This window comes from Amblyomma maculatum, chromosome 1 (assembly GCF_055883805.1).
Source record: "Amblyomma maculatum isolate TAMU_Amacu chromosome 1, ASM5588380v1, whole genome shotgun sequence".
NCBI lineage: Eukaryota > Metazoa > Arthropoda > Arachnida > Ixodida > Ixodidae > Amblyomma > Amblyomma maculatum.
This window is the reverse complement of record NC_139344.1, coordinates 158,573,818-158,596,596: the sequence shown is the minus strand read 5'-3', so window position 1 is coordinate 158,596,596 and position 22,779 is coordinate 158,573,818. Positions and strand designations below refer to the sequence as shown.

Genomic DNA, 22,779 nt, shown 5'->3' with positions numbered 1-22,779 from the left:
GCATCTCACCATGAGGCTTTGAGAATGATCAACTCCCTGCGGGACTTTGTTTTTGCTAAGAACCTTTCACTGCACTATGTTCAGCATTTGAATGCCCTGCAGAAAGATGTCGGCCAGATTGCTGTGAAACAGACAATGCTTACGGATTAGGGTTCCTTCTCGCTACGAAATAAAAAGTGTAACCTACCTCATCCTTATTAAATGTGTAGTTTATAATGTTTTCTTTGTTTTTTAGGCCTAACCTGGTTATAACAATTATCTGTTATAACAATGTTATTTCCATGGTACTTCAATATATAAGTGGGTTTGACTGTAGTGCATATGGCTGGCCAATTTTTGCAATGCCAACTTTGGCAATATGTTTTGCATATACTGTTGTTAAGAGGCTTGAAATCACTGGGTACGTTCGATTTTCAGTCCCAGGCAGTACCGAACTACTTCCTGTCACGTGTCCAGCGTTCCTATTTTTCTCGGGCAGCCCAGACGCTCCACCCACCAGTACAGTTCCCAGGCCGGACGGCCATATTGAGCATTCTGAGTATGTTTCGTGTTCCTGCAGACGATAATGTGTGCTTAAGAATGACACAAGCTCCAGCTAGGCATCTTCACTTTCTTGTCATGAATTTCGCTACTACACATGGAAGCATTCGTTGTTCGTGCTGTCCAGACGTTCTTCATCTGTTCTGCTATTGCACAGGTCTCAAAGCGTCACAAGCGAACCGCTGTGTGCTGGAACAGCTAACGCCTCTTTGAAATGCTTTAGCAAACACTTTCATCTACTTTCAAGCGCAATAAGCTGGGCCCTTGGAAAAACTTCGCAAGCAGCAATGGCAAGCAAACCCTGCCAAACTGAGTTCTGTAAAATGCTTCGCATTAAAGAGAAACTCCGGCGATTTTTGAATCGTACTGCGTTAATGATTGATTTATATTGCTGAAGGCTTGGTCATCACAGTAAGTGATTACATTATTTACAATACGCAAGCAATAATTTTAAATAACCAAAAACTTGAATTCAAATTGAAACTCCCACGCGTGGCTCGGAGAGCAGTGCCTTGCGTGACGTCAAATGACGATGACACGGGCGTGCAGCCGCACCGCACGCGTCCGTCCTGCCGAGGTGTGCTAACATCAATCGCTGTCATGTACAGCACCATGTGAAACATATGTGATGTCGGTGAGCCGCCCTCAATGTCACTGGACAAGGACAGCTATGACTACAGTCATCCAAATGCAATTTAAAAGAAAAAAAAGCTACATTTGGCACGCATGACCAATGAGGGCTGAACAAGCGAGCGATCTTGAATGCAGCTAAATGATTGCCATATGAAGCATCAATTCTCTAGAATTTTTAAGCCATTTATGCACTCACAAACCCGGTGCAAGTGGCCGACATATATGAGGCCGACTGATCGTTACTACGAATTCCCCCTTTTTGTTTTCTATACCGACCCTAAATTCGCCTCACTGTGAGTGAGATTATCCTCTACACAGCCATACCCCTGCCACATAGAAACTTTAATGTCATTACCACCGAATGGCATTTGTTCAATTTAATATAATTTTTTCTATGCGCTGCTAAATGACCAAACTAATGCCTTTTGCAAATAATAGCAAGGATAAAAAAAAAAAAAATTATCATACACAATATTTTATAGGCCTTCGATATGTTATGAATATGATTGCGCTCCGAGCAAAAGCAGTTTTCAAATTCCTGCTGGCCTCCTACATGCCATGCGTAACCAACCTGCTGATCACAACTATCCATTACGAAGCTTAGCGGCGGTGCCGGCGTTTGTTTACGGAAGGGCACGGAAGATGCGCCAAGCCAGGATGCAAAATTTTAAAGCGCATGGGCTGGCCATGCAGTTTCAACGATGTGCACTTCGCACACTAAAGCAAGTTTCCAAAGCAACAAGTCATATATGCATTGTCTATAGTGTGGCGACCGACGGATACAACCTTTGAGAGCATGCACCCGACGGCGCAGCATATAGCCCCGTTCCGCCCATGCGGTATCGTTTGCTCGGTGTAATAAATGTTACACGGTACATCAAGATATGACTGGCCCCGGCTGCATCAAGAAAGTACTTGTAGCACTGAATGTAGCAAGCTCACCACAACGGCGCTGCCCGCGAGAGGCAGCGCACTGCACCCTAGTCATCGCTACGCCTGAATGGTTTCACATCGAAGCCGTAGCGGACGGCGCTTTGGAATTTATCAGCGCTATAGTAAATGGTCCATTCATGAAAAGCCTTACTGTCAACCTAACTGTCTCAGGGTAAAAGTAAGATGTAATCTTGGCGACGCCTTAGCAGTGGAGCTTGAGTACGAGATCAGATGAGCTGAGCCACATATCAGCAGCTGGGAGCTGCGAACGGAAATTCGCTTGTAGCGCAGTTATCCCCAAAATCTCGTTGCAGATCAGCGATCCTCAGTAAGGGTTTTTTGACATTAATTTATTCAATCACGTATTAGTTAAGAAAGCAATTAGATTTTAGCATGCTCTTTTTTTCTGACGGTGGCTCGCAAACAATCTGCCGTGCCGGCACCAGCAGACTGCGGCAGGCAGTTTAACTTATATATCGTGTGCAGAAAGATCGTCAACACAGCATCAGATTTCAATAATTGCCTAGTACTCGCGAAGCCAAACTCTTCTCAGAACCATCCTGTGTTGGTAGCAGGCCCGTGTGAAATGCAACGAGCATACATGCGTTCTGAGGTGTAGAGGGGGCACTGGAAACCGCACGATTCAATTTGTCGCAAAGCATTTTTTTCCCCCAGGAAATCGGTAATAAATCAGTGCGTTGCTCTTCGTAGAATAATTCATGCAGCCAACAACACAACGCTAGCTACCACCCACCGCTACAAAGGAATGCATTAAAGTGTGAGATGAAACTACAAAACAGTGATTCGAAGATCTGCGCTGTTTGCAAGCAAACTGTCAGCCATGCCAGCAATGAGCCAGGCTATTTCTGAGTAGCGCTGCCGTCGCCCTGCCCCATGCCAGCATCACCTCATAGGACTGTACAGGCGACGCCACACCGTACAAGCTGCACCCAGTAGGGCCGTCACATTGTCGCCGTAGTCTGCTCGAAAACCCCTGCACGACTGTGATGTCATCAAGCAGAGTGTTGGCCGTAAAAATTTCCTGTCTAGCAGTGCGAGTCGCGGGTCCTGGAGCGCCATCTTTAAAATTATTTTGCGGGAAGACTAAAGCGTCCTCACCTGTGCTTTTTGGAACACGTAATGTTGACGTTAAGAAGAATGTCTGATGCAAATTTCGTTGATATCTGTGAGTCTCAAAAAATCGCCGGATTTAACCCTTTCGCTGTCACGAACGTACCGGTACGTTTTCACTTTTCGCGCCTGAGCGCGAAGCTGATGCGCTTGGACAGGCTGCACCATCTGTAATATCTTTCTACAAGTTCGCATTTTCGCCCCGCGTTGTGTTGATACGTATATACTGAAGAGTATGGAGCGACCGCGCCCACCCCCGCCACCTTCTTTGCTGGGGGGCGCGGTCACTCCGCGCGCAATACTCTATTGCACTAAGCGATCATGCGGCGCGCGCGTTTCACGGCGCGTGAGTGCGGCTACGGGATCAAGGGTTGTTCTGCCATCTGCCGCAGGTTTGCAGGTTTTTATTTTTATTCTGTTCGCGTGTCTGCTACGACACTGCGTCACATTCAGGGGTTCGCGCCGTTGACACTTGACTCCATCGCTGCATTCGCTCTCTCTTGCCGCGCCCTTGCTTGTGGCTAGCAGCGACAAAGGAGGTTGTTTTCATGATTGTTTTAGCCTCTTTCCATCTCCCTCTGTAATCTTGATTTCACAACGTGCCATTTCTCTCCGTTGTGCGGGCCATCGAAAGGGTGTCCTCCATATGCGCAGTTACTTTTGGATGACTGACCGGGCGGGACCTTCGACTGAGGACTGTAGCGATGGCTCTTTAAATACGAGCCGAGCTCGGATTTGGACTTTTAAGAAGTATCGAGCAGTTTTTTTCTTATATTATCTTTATTTAGCTCATTTATAATTAGGCTGATAATGATGATGATGTTAATTAACAACACCTGCAGAACAATGAAATATGCACATTCCGTTGACTATGTTATTTGTATAGCAATCATAATCAAAAATAAATCGCTATGCTCGTTCCCTGAAACCAAGCCGACACTGGGGGTGCGTCACAGTCAGAAACGCCCAACAGCGAAAGGGTTAAGGCATGTCACACTCTGTTCGCGAAAAGCATCAATTGATTCATGCCTCTGTCATCTACATTTATTATTACACGCACACCAAGAGATAAACGTGCCCCCGATGTCACTGCAAAAGAACTGCGTCGTGGTGACCGATGGTTGGCATCGTCTGCTAAAAGCAAACGATGGAGGGAGTTTGCAGAGTAATGTGACCATAACGCTACTTCCTGTCAGAGCGGAATTAGAGACCTGTCGGAAAATATTCAGGGACTCAAAAATCAATGTACCCATTATGTCGGCCATTGAAAAGCATCTTGTGAATATATGGCCCCTAGCAGTGCTCCCCTGCTGGTTCCTAGAACAATGTGCTTCTGGCAAGCGCTCCTGATGAATACTGATAGAGCAGCACAGCTGCACCAGTGTTGAATGTAAGGAGAGAATCAAAACTGCAAGATGAGTTCCACTGAACCCTCATTGTCAGCATGCACTTTGGCTGATAGAGCGTACTGAGAAGCAGCTTTGCCACTACTCAGGGGTATTATGCAGTTTTACTATTGATGCAGCAGCACTTTGTTCACAGTACAGAACAAATCTGCCTAATAAGCCTCAATGCAGGCTGAAACTGTTCAGCTTTATTAACTGAAAAATTTTGCACACCTCTAGTGGTCTAAGACTTGTTTACACTTAATTAGGGCAATATGATGACAAACACTTGTTTATTACTGGGCAATCAATTGAAGCAATGGTTCTACTTCATGATAGGGATGAATTTATAGGTAATTCTTGGAAGTGGTGATTGCCCCTCCAGCAGCTTCCCATGCTTTGTACCCATAATACAAACCATTTTTTTTATCCCTTTGCCAACATGTGTAGGTAACCAGAACAGACACTATTTCCCACAGCTTTAAAAAAAATGTCACCCGAGATGCTTCATTTAGAAGCTTAAATAAAGAAAAACTATGCTCCTCACCTCATCTACACCATCCACACCATTTGGGACAGGTTGCTCTTTGCCAACCAGGTTGTACCAGCTGCGCAACAGACGCTTGGGCTTTCTGTACCGCACCCGCGGCCTCAGCTCACGACCACCCTGGACTGCTCCCCGGGACATGGCATACTGCATACAGTGGATGCAAGGTGTTGAAGAAATCAAACTCATAAATACTGTAGCGAAATTTTCGGTTGCGCATTCTTTTCGGAATGGTAGACAAGACAGTAATATACACAGCTCACTATGTGGACTCACAACACAAACACTGTAAACAACTTGTAACTTAATTCCTTCAGTTTCAGAACTGAACCGCACTTATAACATTAAAGTCCACTTGAGGCATAAAAAACAGTGATATAACAGCTGCTTTAACATTCTGATACTATCCAACTTATCTCTGCCAGCCAGGTGTAAGAACGAATAAACAAGCCATTGTGATATCAATTATTTTTTGCGTGTTATGTAACCTCTAGTTCACTTGCACATCACACCCATCATTTGACTGTTCAAAACCAAGACACAGAAGAACCACAATAAATTATTTACTATGTGCAGATAGACTCTGTGTGCCACCTTATATTTACTACTTTTGAGCATCATTACAAGAATTCCGATAACATGCAAGGCTAAGCGCGGGTGCTCGGTGTCCATGGCGTTGCAAAATACACAAAAATTGGTAAACTGCTATATTGTCAACTCACAAGACTGAACACTCACATCTACTGGGGTTTGTGCAAAATTGCTGCCATGGTGTGCCATCACTGCACACGAAGATTGACATACACCGGATCACATCATTTCTCCGCTGCCTGAGTGGATCCCCAGCATATTAAGACAGTGATGTTAGTGTATCATGGGAACAGAAAATTTCCCCCATGACAACGCAATTCTTATTATTCAACCTTCCTTCTCTTCCGAAAAAAAAGACATCAGACTAGACTAAGCAGGTCCATGTAAATATGAGGCATTCTTTGTCGAGAAATAATGCTGAGTGGGTTATTAATGGCACATTTTAAGTGAGAAGACTTTTGTGCACAACAGCGAGTAGTGTTATGCGCAGAGAAGGGAGAAAGGGGATCATATCAGAGGGTCAAGCCTCATATGCAAGCTTTACAGCCACATATTCCGAGTTCTGTGATGAAGCTGTGGGACAGATCAATAAGTTCAAAGAGCTCACAGAAGTCACACATGCAAGGTCACTACTGCCATCTGCTGTTAACTCAAACAAGCTGGTTTATTCAGTGGCTCACAAATGGGTCACAGTGCACCCATGATAATTTAAATGTAGCCTACCAATGGCCAATGATACATCGGAATTAGGATTTTAAAAACCCATGCCACAGTGAATGTGCCAAAAAAGCATGAGAATTCCCCAACATAAAAGTTTAGTCAAGAAAAGCTGTCCGCGCGAGCGGCGCACCTGATTGGTAGACATAGAAGTGACATCACCAGCCGCCAAATTCGAAGCGACCAACCAGAAGTCTTATGCCCAATCACCATTGAATCGATACATTTTCTGGAGTTGTGAATGACAACTGAGAGATTGCAACAAAAGTGCAAAAGCAAATCCTTCAAGGCACAACAAGTCAATGCTATTTCCTAGGCCACAAGACTTGCCTCATTCTTGCAACAATTTCCTAAAAAAAAAAAAATATAAATAAAGGTTCATTGCCGGCTAACAGTAGCTTACAATTGCTCTTTTTTTTAGTCTGCACAGCAGCCTCGCTGCGGCTATACTTTTATTAGAAAGCACCACTTGCTAGTAACATGTTATCAAGAACTGCAAATAATGAGATTATAAATTGGCAATAAATGAAGACTTTAAACGGAAACTTGAAAATTCCAAATGATGCATTGGTTACAAGAAAAATGCTGCAAACTGTATGTGCAGAGATAAGCACAATGTTATAACAGCATATCTGAAGCAAGGTTTGCCACCAAATGTAGTCCTCACTTCAGCCTTGTCAATGCGTGGCTGATGACAAAAAAACTGAAAATTATGGGGGACACTTTCAGTCTTCTTTAATGGTATTATGCGATAGTTAGGTTTGGTTTGTGGGGTTTAACATTCCAAAGCAACTCAGGCTATGAGTGATGATAGTTCCAGGAATACCTGGAAATACCAGAAATACCACCTGGAGTTCTTTACCGTGCACTGACATCGCACAGTACATGGGTGCCTTGCTATTTGCCTCCGTCTAAAAGCAGCCACCGTGGTCAGGGAGGACACGATAGTGTCGGCTAGCCCCTAACATGTAAAGCCCAGATTTAACCAAGACATTTGAATGTGCCTGCGTGGCCTAGGGGTAATGTGTCAGACTCTGAATGAAAAGGTCCTGGCAGGCTGATTCTGATATCACCCTTTCCCCTCTATGAAAAGAGAGGCCATAGTTGGCAGCTTCTGCCAAACGTAACATCAGGCAGTCTTGTGTCCAATAAGTGCGCAGCCATGTCAGCTGCCCACTACCACATGCCAGTGCCATGCTCGCAACTTTTCACTTGCAACTCTGTCACCAGACTTTCTGGTGAACGGGGTCTTTAAAAGGTTGTGTCAACTAGTGCATGGTTTTCAGGTTCATGTCATAAACAGGCATCGTGCCTAACAACAATATCAATGTGTCACATACATCTTGTAAGTACAATTTGCAGATAACACACATCATATAAAAACCCTTGGCTTTCTTTTTAAACCAACAATGCAAGGTTAAGAATGAACATTATTCAGCAACATTATTAGCATGCATTGTAATAGGAAAGAGTCAGACATAATGGTTAAAGATAGCAAGTACCGATAGGCTAAAATCAATTCAATTATTTCATTCCTGCTTGAATATGAATTAGCTATGATTTTACTGCAGGCCAAGGGCCCCTAAAAAAGGTTGAATCAAAATCTGCATTCAACCTCATTTGCCAAATGTGATCAAACAAATGGAATTTCGAAATTATGCAACCAAGAGCTGGTTTCTACAGTACAATACACCTAGCTTAAGAATCTACCATACTTCTAGAAGCCAAAATTAAAGCTGATGAATACAACCTCCTTTCAAGTTCACACTCAAGTAGCACCCACTGAAATGGCTCCAGGTCCAATTCTCACAGCAATGAACTGCATGCAATTTTGACAAGGACTAACAATGAATACAGTCCATTAATTACAAAGCTTTCTCCTTAACCGATAAGTTTTTTTTTTTTTTTTTTTTTTTCAGCAAAGCACCACATGCCACACAGGTTTCAACAATGCGGACAGATCTTTTGCTATGGCAAGCACACGAACGCCAGTCACTTGTTTCGGTTGTCCAAGCTTATCCAGGTAATTAGTACATGCAAAAATGCTTGAACAGAAAGCAAGAATTTCTGCTTATTTGTACCTAGCACGTTCGTTTAAATAAAATATACGTCACACACCAGTCACAGTCAGTTAGAACAAAAAACAAAAACGTGTTCCAAACGCATCACCAAACACAACGCACGCTAAATTTTGAGCTGCTAAGCCGAAATATAAGCGAGTGTCAAAAAGAAGTTCCGTGTTAAGTGCTCCTTATATTACTGCCTTCTTGTGACAAATGCAAGTTACCACAAAGTGACAAACAGATAGAAACTACAAAATTCTAATTAGTGACAGTAAATTTGTTCAAAGAAATTCACGAAACACGAATTACGATAAGCACTTACCTACACAGCCACGCAACAAATCGAACACTTAATACGCAGCAAGAAGATTTTCTAAGGGGTAACCACTGTGCCAACCGGCAACTGTTCGAAAGCCTGCCACTAGGTCAGTAGCGAATGTGCGTGGCTAAAAAAAAAAAGAAAATAACAGCACAGGGAACAGAGCTCACGAGCGTTAGCAATATTGTTTCTGCTATTTATACAATACGACTACAAATCAGTAACTGACTGAGAACTGCTGCCAGTAAGATTAAATGTCTCTGTAAAGGGGCCATAACAAAACAAATAACCGAAATTGTCACTACTAACCCGGCCGGTAGCAGCAAATCAAGCAAGTCCACCTGAGCAAAGCTCACGCACTCACGCGCTCAGGCAGGTATTTAAAACTGACGCCTGCATAAAAATTCGCACGTAGCGCGTGCAGAGGAAACGTTCTTTACCAGTAACATCCGGTGAGCAGGAAACAAACTTTCAAGTCGAGGGTTCAGTAGCCTCTAGAGCTCCATCGTCCTAACCAGGCTAGAATCATCATATGATTGGAATATCAGCACCACTTCGCAAGGAGCATGTTGCTGGAATGAACACTAATCGAGAACGCAAATACTAGTGACGAAAACACTAAACTGCACCAAATGAACCCCTATCGCCGCGAGCGCACGGGCGTACCGACGCCATATTGGGACTTTGGCGCCTTTTGAAAGCGTTTGAACAGTGGTTTGAAAAGCGTGCGCGAGATGGCGCAGAACCGAAAGTCACTTACATAAATAGTTACTCGTGATCTAAAAATACGTAATTTATTACGCACGTTTTGACCGCTACGTTATTCGCGGTAGTTTTTGCTATATGTTGATGGCAGCGGCAGCGATAGTAATTTGTACTTTCTACCGCCAAAGCCAGCATGGCGCCTGCAGCAACACCTCCAGTGCCTCCAGCTCTACTGGTTCTACTCTACTGTACTAGCTCCTGGGTTTATTGGTTCTACCAGCTACCAGTTCCACCACCCCTGGTTTCACACCCACGGCCGCTTCCTATGTTCCGCTAAGACCGCTACAGTGGCTGTAGTTCCGCTGTTGTCGCCGCTGGTCTCACGTGGGTTTTGTTTAGGACTGTGGTACTGAGGCCCGTCCGTGGCTGTCGTGGTAGCCGTGGTAGCCGTGGTGCTAGCTTCTGCGGCTCTTATTCAGTGTGGTGGCTCTTGAACGTCAGCTGTGGGCGGTGGTTAGGTGCTCAGCATGCGCGACACCGTGATTTTGTAGGCGTTTTCTTTCTAATCCTCTTTCCGTCGGTAAAGGCCGTTTCACATGATGCGATTCTCGCCGCAGCAGAGTGCGATTTCAGCCGCACAGCGACAGAAGGGCACGTCGCTCCCGTCGCAGAGCGGCTGCGACAGACTTCCAACATGTTGGTCGCACGCCGCTCCCATCGCAGCGATTGTTGCGAACGAGACAGCCGCCAGCCTATGAAATTCAGCCTGATGTGACTGTTGTACGTAGTTGCGTACAAAACGAAAAAGTTAAAAATGTCTATTTTGCATAAAGTGTTTTATATTTTGATAAAAAACATAAATTAAATACTGCATTTAATCTTACGCGTGTTCTACCTTTATTGTTCGTAAAATATGATGGTGCCGCCGCTCGTGCCGCATCGACAGAAATCGCTGGTGCCGCAAGCATGTGAAAGGGCTGTTGCGATTTGCGCCGCAACGACGCTGCGACTGGACCGAAATTTTTCGTGCGCGTCGCGCCATGTGAAACGGCCTTAACACGTGTAGGTGACAGCCATGACAAATGCCACCCGTTTGCGAGTGGAATTTGGGTACGCTGCTTTGAGAAATCTTGTTATTGCTCTACGCAGTCGTTCTTGCCAGCTACATTTAAGGCACGTTCTGAAGTTGCTTTGTCATTTCAGAGGTGGAGCAGAGCTTCTTTTTGGCAACCAGAAGCAGCACGATGTCACTTTACCAACTGGGCCCGAAAGATGTAAGCAACAGCTATCATTTTGTATCGAAGGTCCCCTTCTGAGCTCCGCGTGCAATTTGGTGCACTTCGTTACTATAATCCGCAGTGATAATGATCTGCGTTGACGGTTAATTATGAATCATTATAGAAATTGTAGCAAATGTGCAATCATTTATTTGTCACTCGTCTATATTCTATATTAAAGTGCACTTTTGTTTGTGTGTAGGCACCTTGTCTGACCTAATTATGTGGCTGAAGGAAAATCTTCTCAAAGGGAAAGAAGAGCTGTTTGTCCAGGGAAAAACAGTGTAAGTGGAGGATTGTGTTATCATCATAGTTCGCACTTATCGAGTTATAGTTCACATCTGTATTATGTCAGCATGCGCCCTGAAAGTATTGTTGCCATGCCAGTGAGGTGCTCCTAAAACGTTCACTCTTTTTATTGTGCTCCACCATCTGTATTTGATGGTGCTAGTGCCTAGAGAAATTTGTTGGGAAAATAAAATACTGGGTGATACGATGCGAACATGGCACATTCAAGTTGCACTAGTGTGGCATGTGTGGTACCAAAACAAACAAGGCCACCACCTATGTAGCATAAATAAAAAATATTCCATTGAAATAGTGTTGCATGCACTAAAACTATGTTTGTGGCTAGGAGCTCTGGTCTCAATTGAATTCCTAAGCTTGCTGCGGCGAAAAAATTCAAGCTACAGCATCTATGCACAACACAACATGAGAATGGGTAAGAGAAAAATTAATTGGGCTCATTCTTTATGATTATTTCACAAAACGTAACACCGTGCATACAATTTACAATAATTTACAATTTTTCACAGAGCTATTTGGTGCCTATTGTCGCATTCTTGAGTGCTTTGGACCTCAAATCACGTTTAAAGCACTCACAGTTGAGCATGGAGGTTTGGCGCAGCTGGTTTGGTTGCCAAAGGTCATGTTGTGTGTTTACGGGTCATTCTCATCATCATCATCATCAGCCTGATTATACCCACTGCAGGGCGAAGGCCTCTCCCATATCTCTCCACTTAACCCGGTTCTGTGCTAGCTGCATCCACTTGACCCCTGCGAACTTCTTAATCTCATCCGCCCACCTAACTTTCTGTCGCCCCCTGCTACGCTTTCCTTCCCTTGGAATCCAGTTTGTTACCCTCAGCGACCATCGGTTATCCTCTCTTCGCACTACATGTCCTGCCCATGTCCATTTCATTCTACAAGCTGAAATAGTGAAAGCAAGACAGAAGTGTGAAGTTTGTACTTGTTATCTTTTTTTAAGTAATAATGCCAGTGTGATGAGTGAATGGCAAGTGTGACTGTGCAAACAAACTAGCAAGCTGCGACAACACAACAGTAATGTTTACTGTCAAATGCGTAATCATTTGTGCTTCTACTTGGCCGCCTCACCTGTAATCTTTCAAAAATAGTAAAAATTGGGAATTCTTTTCTTTTCCATTTGGGCAGCTACAAATTTAAAATTTTATTTTCACCATTACTATTATTTGGCAGACCTATACTAAAGAACAGCACCTTTATGTTGGGATGTGACTTTGAAGCCACGAAAAAAAAAAAAATTTAATGTTTCTTTCTGCTTGTATGTGTATGCCTGTCCAGACATTTTATTGCTAAAATCCACTGGGAATCGCTCTAAAAGAATCTTCATGACCTGTGTCAGCTCAGCATGTCAGTGTAATGCTTGGACAATCATCATTTTTCTCCATTCTGATTTTCTGACCAGGTGCTCACCTTGTGGTGCAGATTTCTTCATGGCTATTTTATGTCATGACATAGTTTGTTTTCTTGTACCGCAGGGACCATAGTCTAGGTCAATACATTCATTGTTTTTCAGATTTGCCATAATTTTCGTTCATTACTCAGCATCTGTGATGATGCAGTGGAAATGGCCCAAGGTAGTTCTTTGCTGTCAATGAGACGACAGAACTGCTTGGATCACCCAAAAAATGACAAGCTTCGAATCACGGGACCAGAAACAACAATTTAATTTTTCTATTTTACATACACACAAAAAGATGGCATTCTTAATGCATTGGAAATGAGAGGGAATTCTAACTGGGTTAAGTAAAAGACCTCAGCATTATTCTCCCTTGTAGCCCTCTGCTTACAGGAAATTTACTTATGCCCCAAACATTGTGTATTTAAAAAAAAGTACCAATGGGTTATTATTTTTAAAGCAAAAGCTTCACTACGCCATGTAAGTCAAGGTCGCTCTGTGCTACTGCACATGCACCGTAACCATGGCAACCAGCTGCGTCGTTCCATAGGTCGTCCGCTGCTGCACTTGCTACAGAGAGGAGACTGAGATTAGCAGCATCCCAGCAGATGCGCATGCCGGCACGGAGAGGAGGAGAAGGGTAGTTTCCGCTCTGCGCATGCGCACACCACCGTGGAGAGCTGAACTAGTGGAGCAGGAAAATGTCTGCCGACATCGCATGCGGAGGGCATGAAAGTTTATTCTGCCTGGAACGCCAGTGAGCGTTGATGCGTTCAACGGAACACTGGTTGTGTTTGATGCAATGCTCAGTCGCCCACAGCCAAACCTTTTGCTCCACATTCGGTTCAGCAGCGTTGAACCCCTCTTACTTTTTTTTCAATGGTTGAACCAAGTTACATAACGATAGTTTGGATTTTGCGTGGTTTAGCATTTGTTTCGTCAAGACCTTTTCAATGATATGTGACATTTCATTGTAGATTAAGGTTGAATTTTCGTTTTAGAATAACTAAATAACTTGGGTAATTAGACCAAGTAGTATAGGGCAATTATACTTTATATAAGCTATATAATGATATATTAATTGCCTAATTATAGTAATTAATGTTCGTGATTACTCCAGTGCATTTATACTCAAATCAGCTATTCAAAGATAAGACACAATGTTGTAAAGTGACATTTTTATTACCATGAAATAATTAAATCATTAATTATGGTGTGTAATTAGTAATGCTTGACTATGCTCGACAAACTTTCCAGTGGTATAGCATTTGTGTTGCTGTAGCTAGAAAGTTACACATTGAGGTTGAGCTGGAGGTCAGACAAAAGCAGTCCGCTGTTGCTTGACTTTTGGATTAAGCACAACTCGCTCTAAAATATATCTTCTAATCCGACCGAAGACAGGCAAGCAGCCTCTCTAGAGGGGTAGCTATCGTAGTACAAAGAGCTGTCGCAGCTCATTAAGTCCAATTTAAAACCAGATTTGAAGCTGTAGCAGCCACTCTAATTACATATAAGACTAATACTGTGTGCTTCATATATCTTGACTTGATTTCAGTTCAGTTCAGTCGTGTCCGACTCTTCGTGACCCTGTAGACCATGTCACGCCACGCTTTCCGGTCTCTCACTATCTTCCTAACATCACATAACTTCATCTGCAGTGCCTCGAGGATGCCATCTAACCATCGCGTTCGCTGCCTACCCCTTCTCCGGCGACCCTCAACCTTTCCCAACATCAAATCTTTCTCCAGCGACTCCTCTCTTCTCATCAGATGACCAAAGTAGCTGAGCTTTAACTTTAGAATTTGACCCTCCAATGAGCAGTCAGGGTTTATGGTCGACAATATCGACTGATTTGATCTTCTGGCAGTCCAAGGAACTCTCAAGAGTCTTCGCCAGCACCACAATTCAAACGCGTCAATTCTTCGGCGGTCAGCCTTTTTCACAGTCCAACTCTCGCATCCATACATCACAACTGGAAAGACCATAGCACGAGTTATACGGATCTTGATTGGCAGACTAATATCTCTGCTCTTTACTTTAAGCAGGCGTCTCCTAATTTCATGGCTGCAGTCTCCTTCCAAGGTAATCTTGGAGCCCAAGAAAAGAAAATCTGGCACAGCTTCCACTTCTTGTCCATTGATGCTCCAGGACTTGATAGGGCAAGACGCCATTATCTTTGTCTTTTTAATGTTCAGTTTAAGCCCAAACTTCTCACTCTCTTCTTGTACGCGCATCAGAAGTTTCTTGAGTTCCACTTAACTTTCTGCCATTAAAGTGGTATCATCCGCATATCTAAGGTTTTTGATACGTTTTCCAGCAATCTTCACTCCAGCTGAAGACTCGTCCAGACCGGCCTTCCTCATGATGCACTCTGCATATAGGTTAAATAGGCAGGGCGACAGTATGCAGCCTTGCCTCACTCCTTTCTCAATCGGAAACCAATCAGTAAGACCATGCCCTGTTCTGACTGTGGCCTCTTGCCCTTCATACAGGTTCCTGAGGAGACAGATGAGGTGAATTGGAACTCCCATCTCTTGGAGAGCTTGCCACAATCTGCTGTGATCTACGCAGTCAAACGCTTTCGCATAATCAATAAAGCAGAAGTAGATGGGTTTCTGGAACTCTCTTGCATTTCCCATGATCCAGCGAAGGTTGGCAATTTGGTCTCTAGTTCCTCTGCCCTTGCGAAACCCAGCTTGCACGTCCGGAAGCTCTCGATCCACATACCTTGCCTACCCTGCAGCCTACCTTGGAGGATTTTCAACATCACCTTGCTAGCATGCGAAATAAGTGCGATCGTGCGGTAGTTGGAACAATCTTTGGCACTGCCTTTCTTTGGAATGGGGATGTAAACTGACCTCCTCCAGTCCTGTGGCCACTGCAGGGTTGTCCAAATCTGACATAATGTATGCAGAATGTTAACAGCGTCATGGTTGAGGTTTTGAAGCAACTCAGCTGGAATGCCATCAATTCCGCTAGCTCTGTTCTTAGCAAGGCTGGCTAAGGCCCATTCAACTTCACTCTTCAGGATGCCCGGCTCGAGATCAGTAATCACAACCATCTTATGTTGGGTTTGCACATTCGGGTCCTTCTTGTACAGTTCTTCTGTGTATTCCTGCCACCTCTTCTTTATCTCTGAGGCTTCAGTGAGGTCCTTGCCTCGTTTGTCCTTTATCACGCCCAGCTTAGCACAGAAGCTTCCTTTGATATCTTTGATTGTCTTATACAGAGCTCTTGTGTTCCTTAATTGGCTGTTGTCCTCAACTGCTTGGCACTGTATGTGCAGGAAGGCATTCTTATCTCTTCTTGCTATTTTCTGAAAATCCGCATTGAGAACCTTGTATCTTTCTCTTTCCCCCATAACTTTTGCCATCCTCCTTTCCTCAGCTATTTGCAAAGCCTCTTCAGATAACCATTTTGCTTTCTTCCATTTCTTTTGCTTTGGAACTACCTTAGTAGCAACTTCTTGTATTATATCACAAACATCAGTCCACATCTCTTCGGGCTCTCTGTCTTCTAGATCTAATTCTTGAAATCGATTCCTCACTTCCACAGCATATTCTAATGGAATTTGATCCAGATCATACCTGAAAGGCCTTCTAGTTTTCTGCATTTTCCTCAATCGAAGCTTAATTTTGGCAACAAGAAGCTGATGATCGGTGCCACAATCGGCCCCAGGCCTTGTTTTTACTGCTTGTATGGCGCTTCTCCATCTCTGCCGGCAAAGAATATAATCGATCTGATTCCTGTACAGACCGTCCGGTGAAGTCCATGTGTACAGGCGCCTCTTGTGCTGTTGAAAATGAGTATTCTCTATGGTCAGGTTGTTTTCTTGACAAAACTCTACTAGCCTCTGCCCAGCTTCATTTGGCTCGCCAAGACCGAACTTGCCTATAATTCCAGATATTTCTTCACTCCCGACCTTAGCATTCCAGTCTTCTATGAGGAAAACGATGTCTGATGATGGGGTGCGGTCTAAAAGGCATTGTAGGTCCGCATAAAATCTCTCAACGTCAGCTTCTTCAGCAGTAGTGGTCGGTTCATAGACTTGGATAACTGTTATGTTGAAAGGGTGACCTTGGATCCGAAGTGAAATCATTTGGTCATTTTTGGGGTTGTACCCTAGCTCTGCTTTGCCCATTCTTCTGTTTACTATGAGAGCGACCCCATTCCTTCTCTTGGATTCGTGCCCACAATAAAAGACATAATGGTCGCCGGAGTTAAATTCTCCCATTCCGGTCCACTTTAGCTCACTGATCCCCAAGATATCAATGTTCAATCTGTCCATTTCTCGCTTGACGACATCCAGTTTACCTTGCGTCATAGATCTTACATTCCATGTTGCTATGTGATATATCTCCTTGCAACATCGGACTTTCCGGTCGCTTCCCGACACATCCACAGCTGAGCGTCCTTTTGGCTTTAGCCCAGCCGCTTCATTCGTCCTGGAGCTACTAGGAATCGCCCTTTGTTCATCCCCAGTAACATGTGGGATGCCTTCCGACCTGGGGGGCTCATCTTCTGACGCCATATCATTAATGGTATTGTGACTGGCCATAGGGTTTTCTTAATGGTATTGTGACTGGCCATAGGGTTTTCTTGGCAGGAAATACTGGAGTGGGTTGCCATTACCTTCTCCAGTGAATCACATTTTGTCAGAACTCTCTGCCGTGACCTGTCTATCTTGGGTGGCCCTACACAGCAGAGCTCACGACTTCATCGAGTTTCGCAAGCCCCTCCGCCACGACAAGGCAGTGATCCAGTGAACCACACCTGAAAGCAATCCTGCAAGAGTTTGGACCTTGTAACTCAACTACCAGAGCCATACTTGGTAGTTGGAGCATTTTAATGAACATTGTGGTTTTTGGGGGAGTAAAAAAAATCACATAGAGGTGAAATTTTAGAGGGTTTTATACTTAGAAATGTTTCCTTGCTGAACTCTGATAAACCCATATACTATTCCCTTTCCCTTCCTTTTCCCTTCCCTTTCCCTTCGAGTTCACAGTCTGTTTTTAGCTTTTTTACATGGGACATTTTAGACAATCCATATGGAGTGACCACCTGCCAGTTTATATCACCTTGTCATCTTGCACCTGCAGTCATTCCAACCAGACCACAGCATTGGAAGCTGCACTGAGCTGATTGGGCAACGTTTAAATAAAAATCCAGTTGGCATGAAATGTTGTGAGAAAAACTAACCACTGACGAACTAGACAAAAAGTTCACAACTTGTAGCCCTGCTGCCGCACATATTGCTATCCCTTGATCCAAAAAAAACCCCAAGGTTTGGTATTCTAAAGGTTGCAAGGAAGCAAAGACGAAACAAAATAAAGCCTGGGGAATTTTTCTTAGATACCTAGCCTGTGGTAACCTAATAAACTTCAAACATGCAAGACCAAAAGCACGATGCATCTGGCACAATGTCAATAAAGTCCTCGTGGCAAAGTTATGTCATCTATAAGCAGCTCCACCACATTAATAAGAGATGTGGGAAGTTCCTAGTTCCCGCAACACACATCATTTGCAAAATACAAAAACTTAGCCGAAAAGTACAGACTTACAACATGTGACGCAAACAAGCTCTGCAATGGCCAGTACGGTACTGTCTGGCAGCAAACTTCCAGGACCGAACAAAATGCACTGTCAAATGTTGGCCACTCTGTTCAAGGCCTCTGTATAGGCATTTTTGAAATATTTAACAGCCTGCTTGCTGTTGCAGTTTGTATGTATAGGATGTTTCGATTAGGACTCACTGCATAAAAGTGCCCCCCCAACCCCTTTTTGTGGCAAATAAAAAATCTGATATTTTATCTCGCCACGTTGGCAGGTTGAAAGTCTATGATACCAAGTTTACTCCACAAAGTAATACCTATAAGTTTATGTTAGCCAGAGCTTAGTGCAAGCATGCACTTTGTATTGTGCTTAGCTTTAATTGTGGCCTGTAAGTGTCGCATTTTTAAGTGGCAGCTGTGATGATTTCTGATGTGTGCCGGTCTGATTTCTGTTTACAGGAGGCCTGGAATTCTTGTCTTAGTAAATGATACTGACTGGGAGCTCTTGGCAAGTGCTTTCTTCGTGCTTATTTTTTTTAGATGGAAGGTTGCTTTTTAGTATTTTTTTCAGGAAGTATTTTAAAAGGTCCTTAAACAGGCTTGGACATTTAATAAAGACAGCCAAAGAACTTTAAGCCATCCGTTCCCTGAAAGATGATTAAAATTCGAACCACAGCCCATTTGTGCTCTTTATCAACTGGCATGCAAGGGTCTGCTGTAGCACTGTACTGAACATGTCATTTGCCCATTGTTGTTAATCATGGGCGAATAACATTTGTGTCTCCTGTTCAGCTAGCTGCTCTTGCTCTTTTTCGTTGTGCAAGTGCTCTGTATCAGGAGAAAGTTGCTCACACATTTCTGTGTCCCCGCTTCCTTATTCTGATAATCATGCTTCACGCATTCTGTAACACGCTGCAAGGCTGTGTTTCGAGACAGGTTCACGCTGGAAAGCACACAGAAATATGGCAGGAGGATAAACACAGAAAAATATACTTGGCGGGGTACGACCATGATGTAGGCATCTAACTTACTCCATGCTTTTCCCTAAAAGTGTACGAGAAAGGAAAATTCCACTTGCAAAGGCTCATAACCTGGATAGGTGAGAGAAACAAATATTAAAAGGAGGGGGGGGGGGGGATAAAGCAGAAGTTGTGGCAAAGTTGCTTGGTTGTCACAATTGCAACTCTGCTATTAATGAGTCGTTTATTGATTAATTAATTTGTTTATATTCTGCCCATGCATTATAAGCGTGGTGCATGGCAACTGCCAGAGTATACTGGTAAATTTTCAGCCAGAAAGTAATTGGGGGGCCTTTTAAAGGGATAATGAGGGTAAGCAAAAGTGGGCCTGTACTAAAAGGGTACTCTGCTCTAATCATGAAGCCACCACTTTAATCAAAGGTATGCCTTTTATAGGCTACAAAAGATCGATAAATGAAATACAGATGTCGCTATCGCCGACCAATTTTACAAGTAAAAATGTCTGCACCGACACAGAGTTGTTTGTCATAAATTTCGGAGGTTATTGTATACTGCCATTCACTTCAAAATGGTGGCAACCAACCCTTTTCATAAAGAACATCATGCCTTTGAGTCTACTGGTGGGAGGACATTTGTACCCAACCTTCTCGCCGATAAAAGAGTCTTTTGTTGCTAGGCAAACGTCATAGACAGAAGAGGCCAGATAAGTTTACTGACAATAATAATTACATGGAGTTTTCCTCAATGTCCTTTTAAGGATTAGGTGAAAGTAATGCATGCAGAATATTCAGTTTATGGCAAGCACTAAGTAGTAGTTTGTCTTGTTCATATAACCAGTCATTTTGGGACATTGTCTTTCAACTATAAGGCAGAATTTATGAGTGCTGCTGCATTCAGCAGAAAAATCTGCATCGAAGTTGTAAACAGCATTTATTATACTATTACTCCGGGGATGTAGATACGAAAATAAGTACAGGTAGAGGGGTAAACTGACCTCTCCTTGTTGCTTCTTGTTTCAATTGGGCCATTGCTAAGAAAGTGTTTTGTATGCATAATTACATTCAATATTGTCTGAGTCACAGCGTGTCTACATTGAAATGCTTCTGTTTTTCAACTGTTTTTGAGTGTACGTTATAATAACATGATTTCTTAATCAATAATTATATTGAGTCACAAAGTTTCTGAGAGGTTCCTACGGCATTTCTACTCTGCTCTGGTAATATACATTATCAGAAAACAAAATACATTATCAAATTCTGTCTCATCTCTGTGAACCAACCCATTTGAGTATCGGGAAAAATATCTGAATTCTGGAAGCCATTATCATTTTATTTTTAAATCCCGGGAAACCACTGACCTCTTCTAGTAGTTAGAGGCCCGTAGCCTTCACCAAATGGTCTATTATTAGATTAACCTCCATGCTAGAAGCTGGTGAACTTCTCGATGTTACGGTGGTTTTCAAAAGGCATTTTGCACAACTGATCATTTGGTCAGAGAGTGAAAATGTGATTCGAGAAGCTGTTGTACACAAACAACACTGTCTTGCTGTCTTTTTGAATTTGGAGAAGGCATATGACAAAACCTGGAGATTCAGGATTTTTCAGAACATTGCTGAGCTTAGCAGTCGCAGAAGTATGTTGAAATGCCTGAAAGACTTTTTGTCTGTCTATTCATTCCATGTATGCCTAGGCTCAACCCTTTCGAGAAATTTAATTCGGGCAAATGGAGTACCTCAAGGGTGTATTTTAAGCACAACTTTTTGTTGTAAAAATGAGTTTTGTTAGTAAAATAATCCCAATGTTCATTATTCAGTCTTTGTTGATCTTCAGATTGCTCTCTCATCCTCCAACATATCGTGTGAAAGACAAGTACATTGCACTGATTGACTCTTCCAGATAGGCAGAATTTTTCTTTATCTTAAAAAATTGTCTTGTACAGAAAGCTATTATCGTTCTCATTAATGTAGGCTAGTTCATCATATTATAGTACAACACGCACTTTGTTGTTTGTTCCCTGGTACACTAAGAACTGAAGAAAAATTCAGCCATTATAACTGTTATGCTACTGTTTATCATTTCCCACACTAAGCAAATTGGTCACATCTATTTATTGTTTTGGTTTTCAATCAAGGCTGTTATGAGGGAGTGCTGATAAGTGTGTATTGAGCTTTACCCTAATATAAGCATACAATAACATTTCAGATTTTATTAGAAAACCTGTCTTAGAATATTGCGAGCTTAATTTCATGGCACTAACTCAGATTTTCCCTATTTCTTTCTAGTGGTAATTTAAGTAGTCTCTGATTGCTATGGGCTTCATGCCAAAGGCGTGCCGCACTATGATTGGAAATTTCTTGTGCTCAAAGCTTTATTGTTGAATTACACTGTCAGAAACTGCATAACATGATGCTGCTTCATAAGCCACAGTGGAATAGTTGGTAGCTCCATTCCAGACAGGACATTTCAGCACCAAAGACAAAGACTTCCTTTGAGGCTAGTGGTAGTAACCTCTTGGGAAAATGTGGACAGTGTTCCTAAAAAGGTGTTAAAGAACAAAAATAATATTAGCTAAATGCACAGCAGAGACCTTTAACATTTTATGAGAGTGCAAGATATGTGCTAGGCATGAGTCAGCCAAGTTAGTTCTCGGGCCTCTAATATTTTAATACTGACCAGAAACATGACTGTATGGTGAGTTTTCAGGCCATTCTTCTGCATTTTGAGGCATATGAAGCAAGTTTCTGTGTAGGCTTGTCTGAGTGCATTATTTATGCATGACACAGAGACTAAAGAGCAGTTGAATTGTTTGAAAGAGCCGAGTTCTTTCTAATCAAAGAAATTCCCAAGGTTAAGCTCACAAGCTGATGCAATCCTTGCGTTGGGACAGGGAAGGAGTTGTGCATGTGAAGTATGTAGAAGTAGATGCCATAGTCAGAGCAGCCTGTTACTCTTCAGTGTAGTACAAAGTCGAGAAGGAGCTGGCCAGAAGACGTGGGAATTTTTTGTATGACTGTGCCTCTGCACATAAAGCCTCCATAACTGTTCAGAAATGGAAAAAGTTGTAAAAAGAAGTGTTTTTGTATGACAGCACCCTTGGACATGAAATTTCAGTAACCATTTGGAAAATGGCCTATTTGAAATTTTAAATGGTGCAACATTCACTTTACTAACTTTATTTAGCTCCTAGTGGTTATTGTCTGTTTCAGATTATTAAGCAACACTTCCAGCAGCACACATTTTTCTGCCAGTGAAGTTGTCGTAGCTGCTGCAAAAAGAATGGTTTGATGCATAGCCATAGTCATGTCTCCTAAAGGGCTTACAGAACTGCCTTTGCAGATGTCAAAGATGCATTCACCTAAGAGGAGGATATGTTAAATAAGTGGCAAGCTTATTTCTCTACCATTTATGTTCCACAACAGAGCTCAAGGCTTATCAGTATCCCTTGATATATATTTAGACATCCACAGTAATGTTGCACTGCTGTGTATTTAGAATACTGCTTTTATGTGCTTCTTTCTAGCTTTGTACCATCGCCCAACATGCTGTTGCTTGGCTTCATTTGAGCATGTTTACCACTTCATTGAAGTCTTGTTGTCTTTTCTAGGGTGGACTCGCCTATGAACTCAAATCAGATGACAACGTGCTTTTTATATCAACTCTACATGGTGGATAAATGCTTGTACTTGA

General features: G+C 42.9%; 2 protein-coding genes across 4 annotated transcripts in view; one reads left to right on the top strand and one right to left on the bottom strand.

Annotated features, from left to right (window-relative positions):
- Positions 1–9,564, bottom strand: part of Pcl (polycomb protein Pcl) — a 117,964-nt gene extending 108,400 nt beyond the window's left edge. The window contains exons 1-2 of one of the 2 annotated variants that reach the window (XM_084589446.1): positions 9,300–9,564; positions 5,170–5,316 (exon numbers count right to left, since the gene is read on the bottom strand). In XM_084589446.1, the coding sequence (XP_084445572.1) occupies positions 5,170–5,316; positions 9,300–9,308 (156 nt within the window). In that variant the 5' untranslated portion in view covers positions 9,309–9,564. Of the gene's footprint in view, positions 1–5,169; positions 5,317–9,168 lie in introns of both variants that reach the window. The other variant, XM_084589447.1, reaches the window with a different exon arrangement.
- Positions 9,565–9,688: 124 nt separating this feature from the next.
- Urm1 (Ubiquitin-related modifier 1) lies at positions 9,689–22,779 on the top strand. 2 transcript variants are annotated; one of them, XM_084589449.1, is made up of 6 exons: positions 9,689–10,147; positions 10,630–10,674; positions 10,768–10,838; positions 11,044–11,125; positions 18,573–18,621; positions 22,697–22,779. In XM_084589449.1, the coding sequence occupies exons 2-6, from the start codon at positions 10,640–10,642 to the stop codon at positions 22,763–22,765; spliced, it is 306 nt and encodes a 101-aa protein (XP_084445575.1). In that variant the 5' UTR covers positions 9,689–10,147; positions 10,630–10,639; the 3' UTR covers positions 22,766–22,779. The 2 variants fall into 2 exon arrangements, with proteins under 2 accessions (XP_084445575.1, XP_084445574.1); XM_084589448.1 differs by having other exon boundaries at positions 9,701–10,148; positions 10,622–10,674.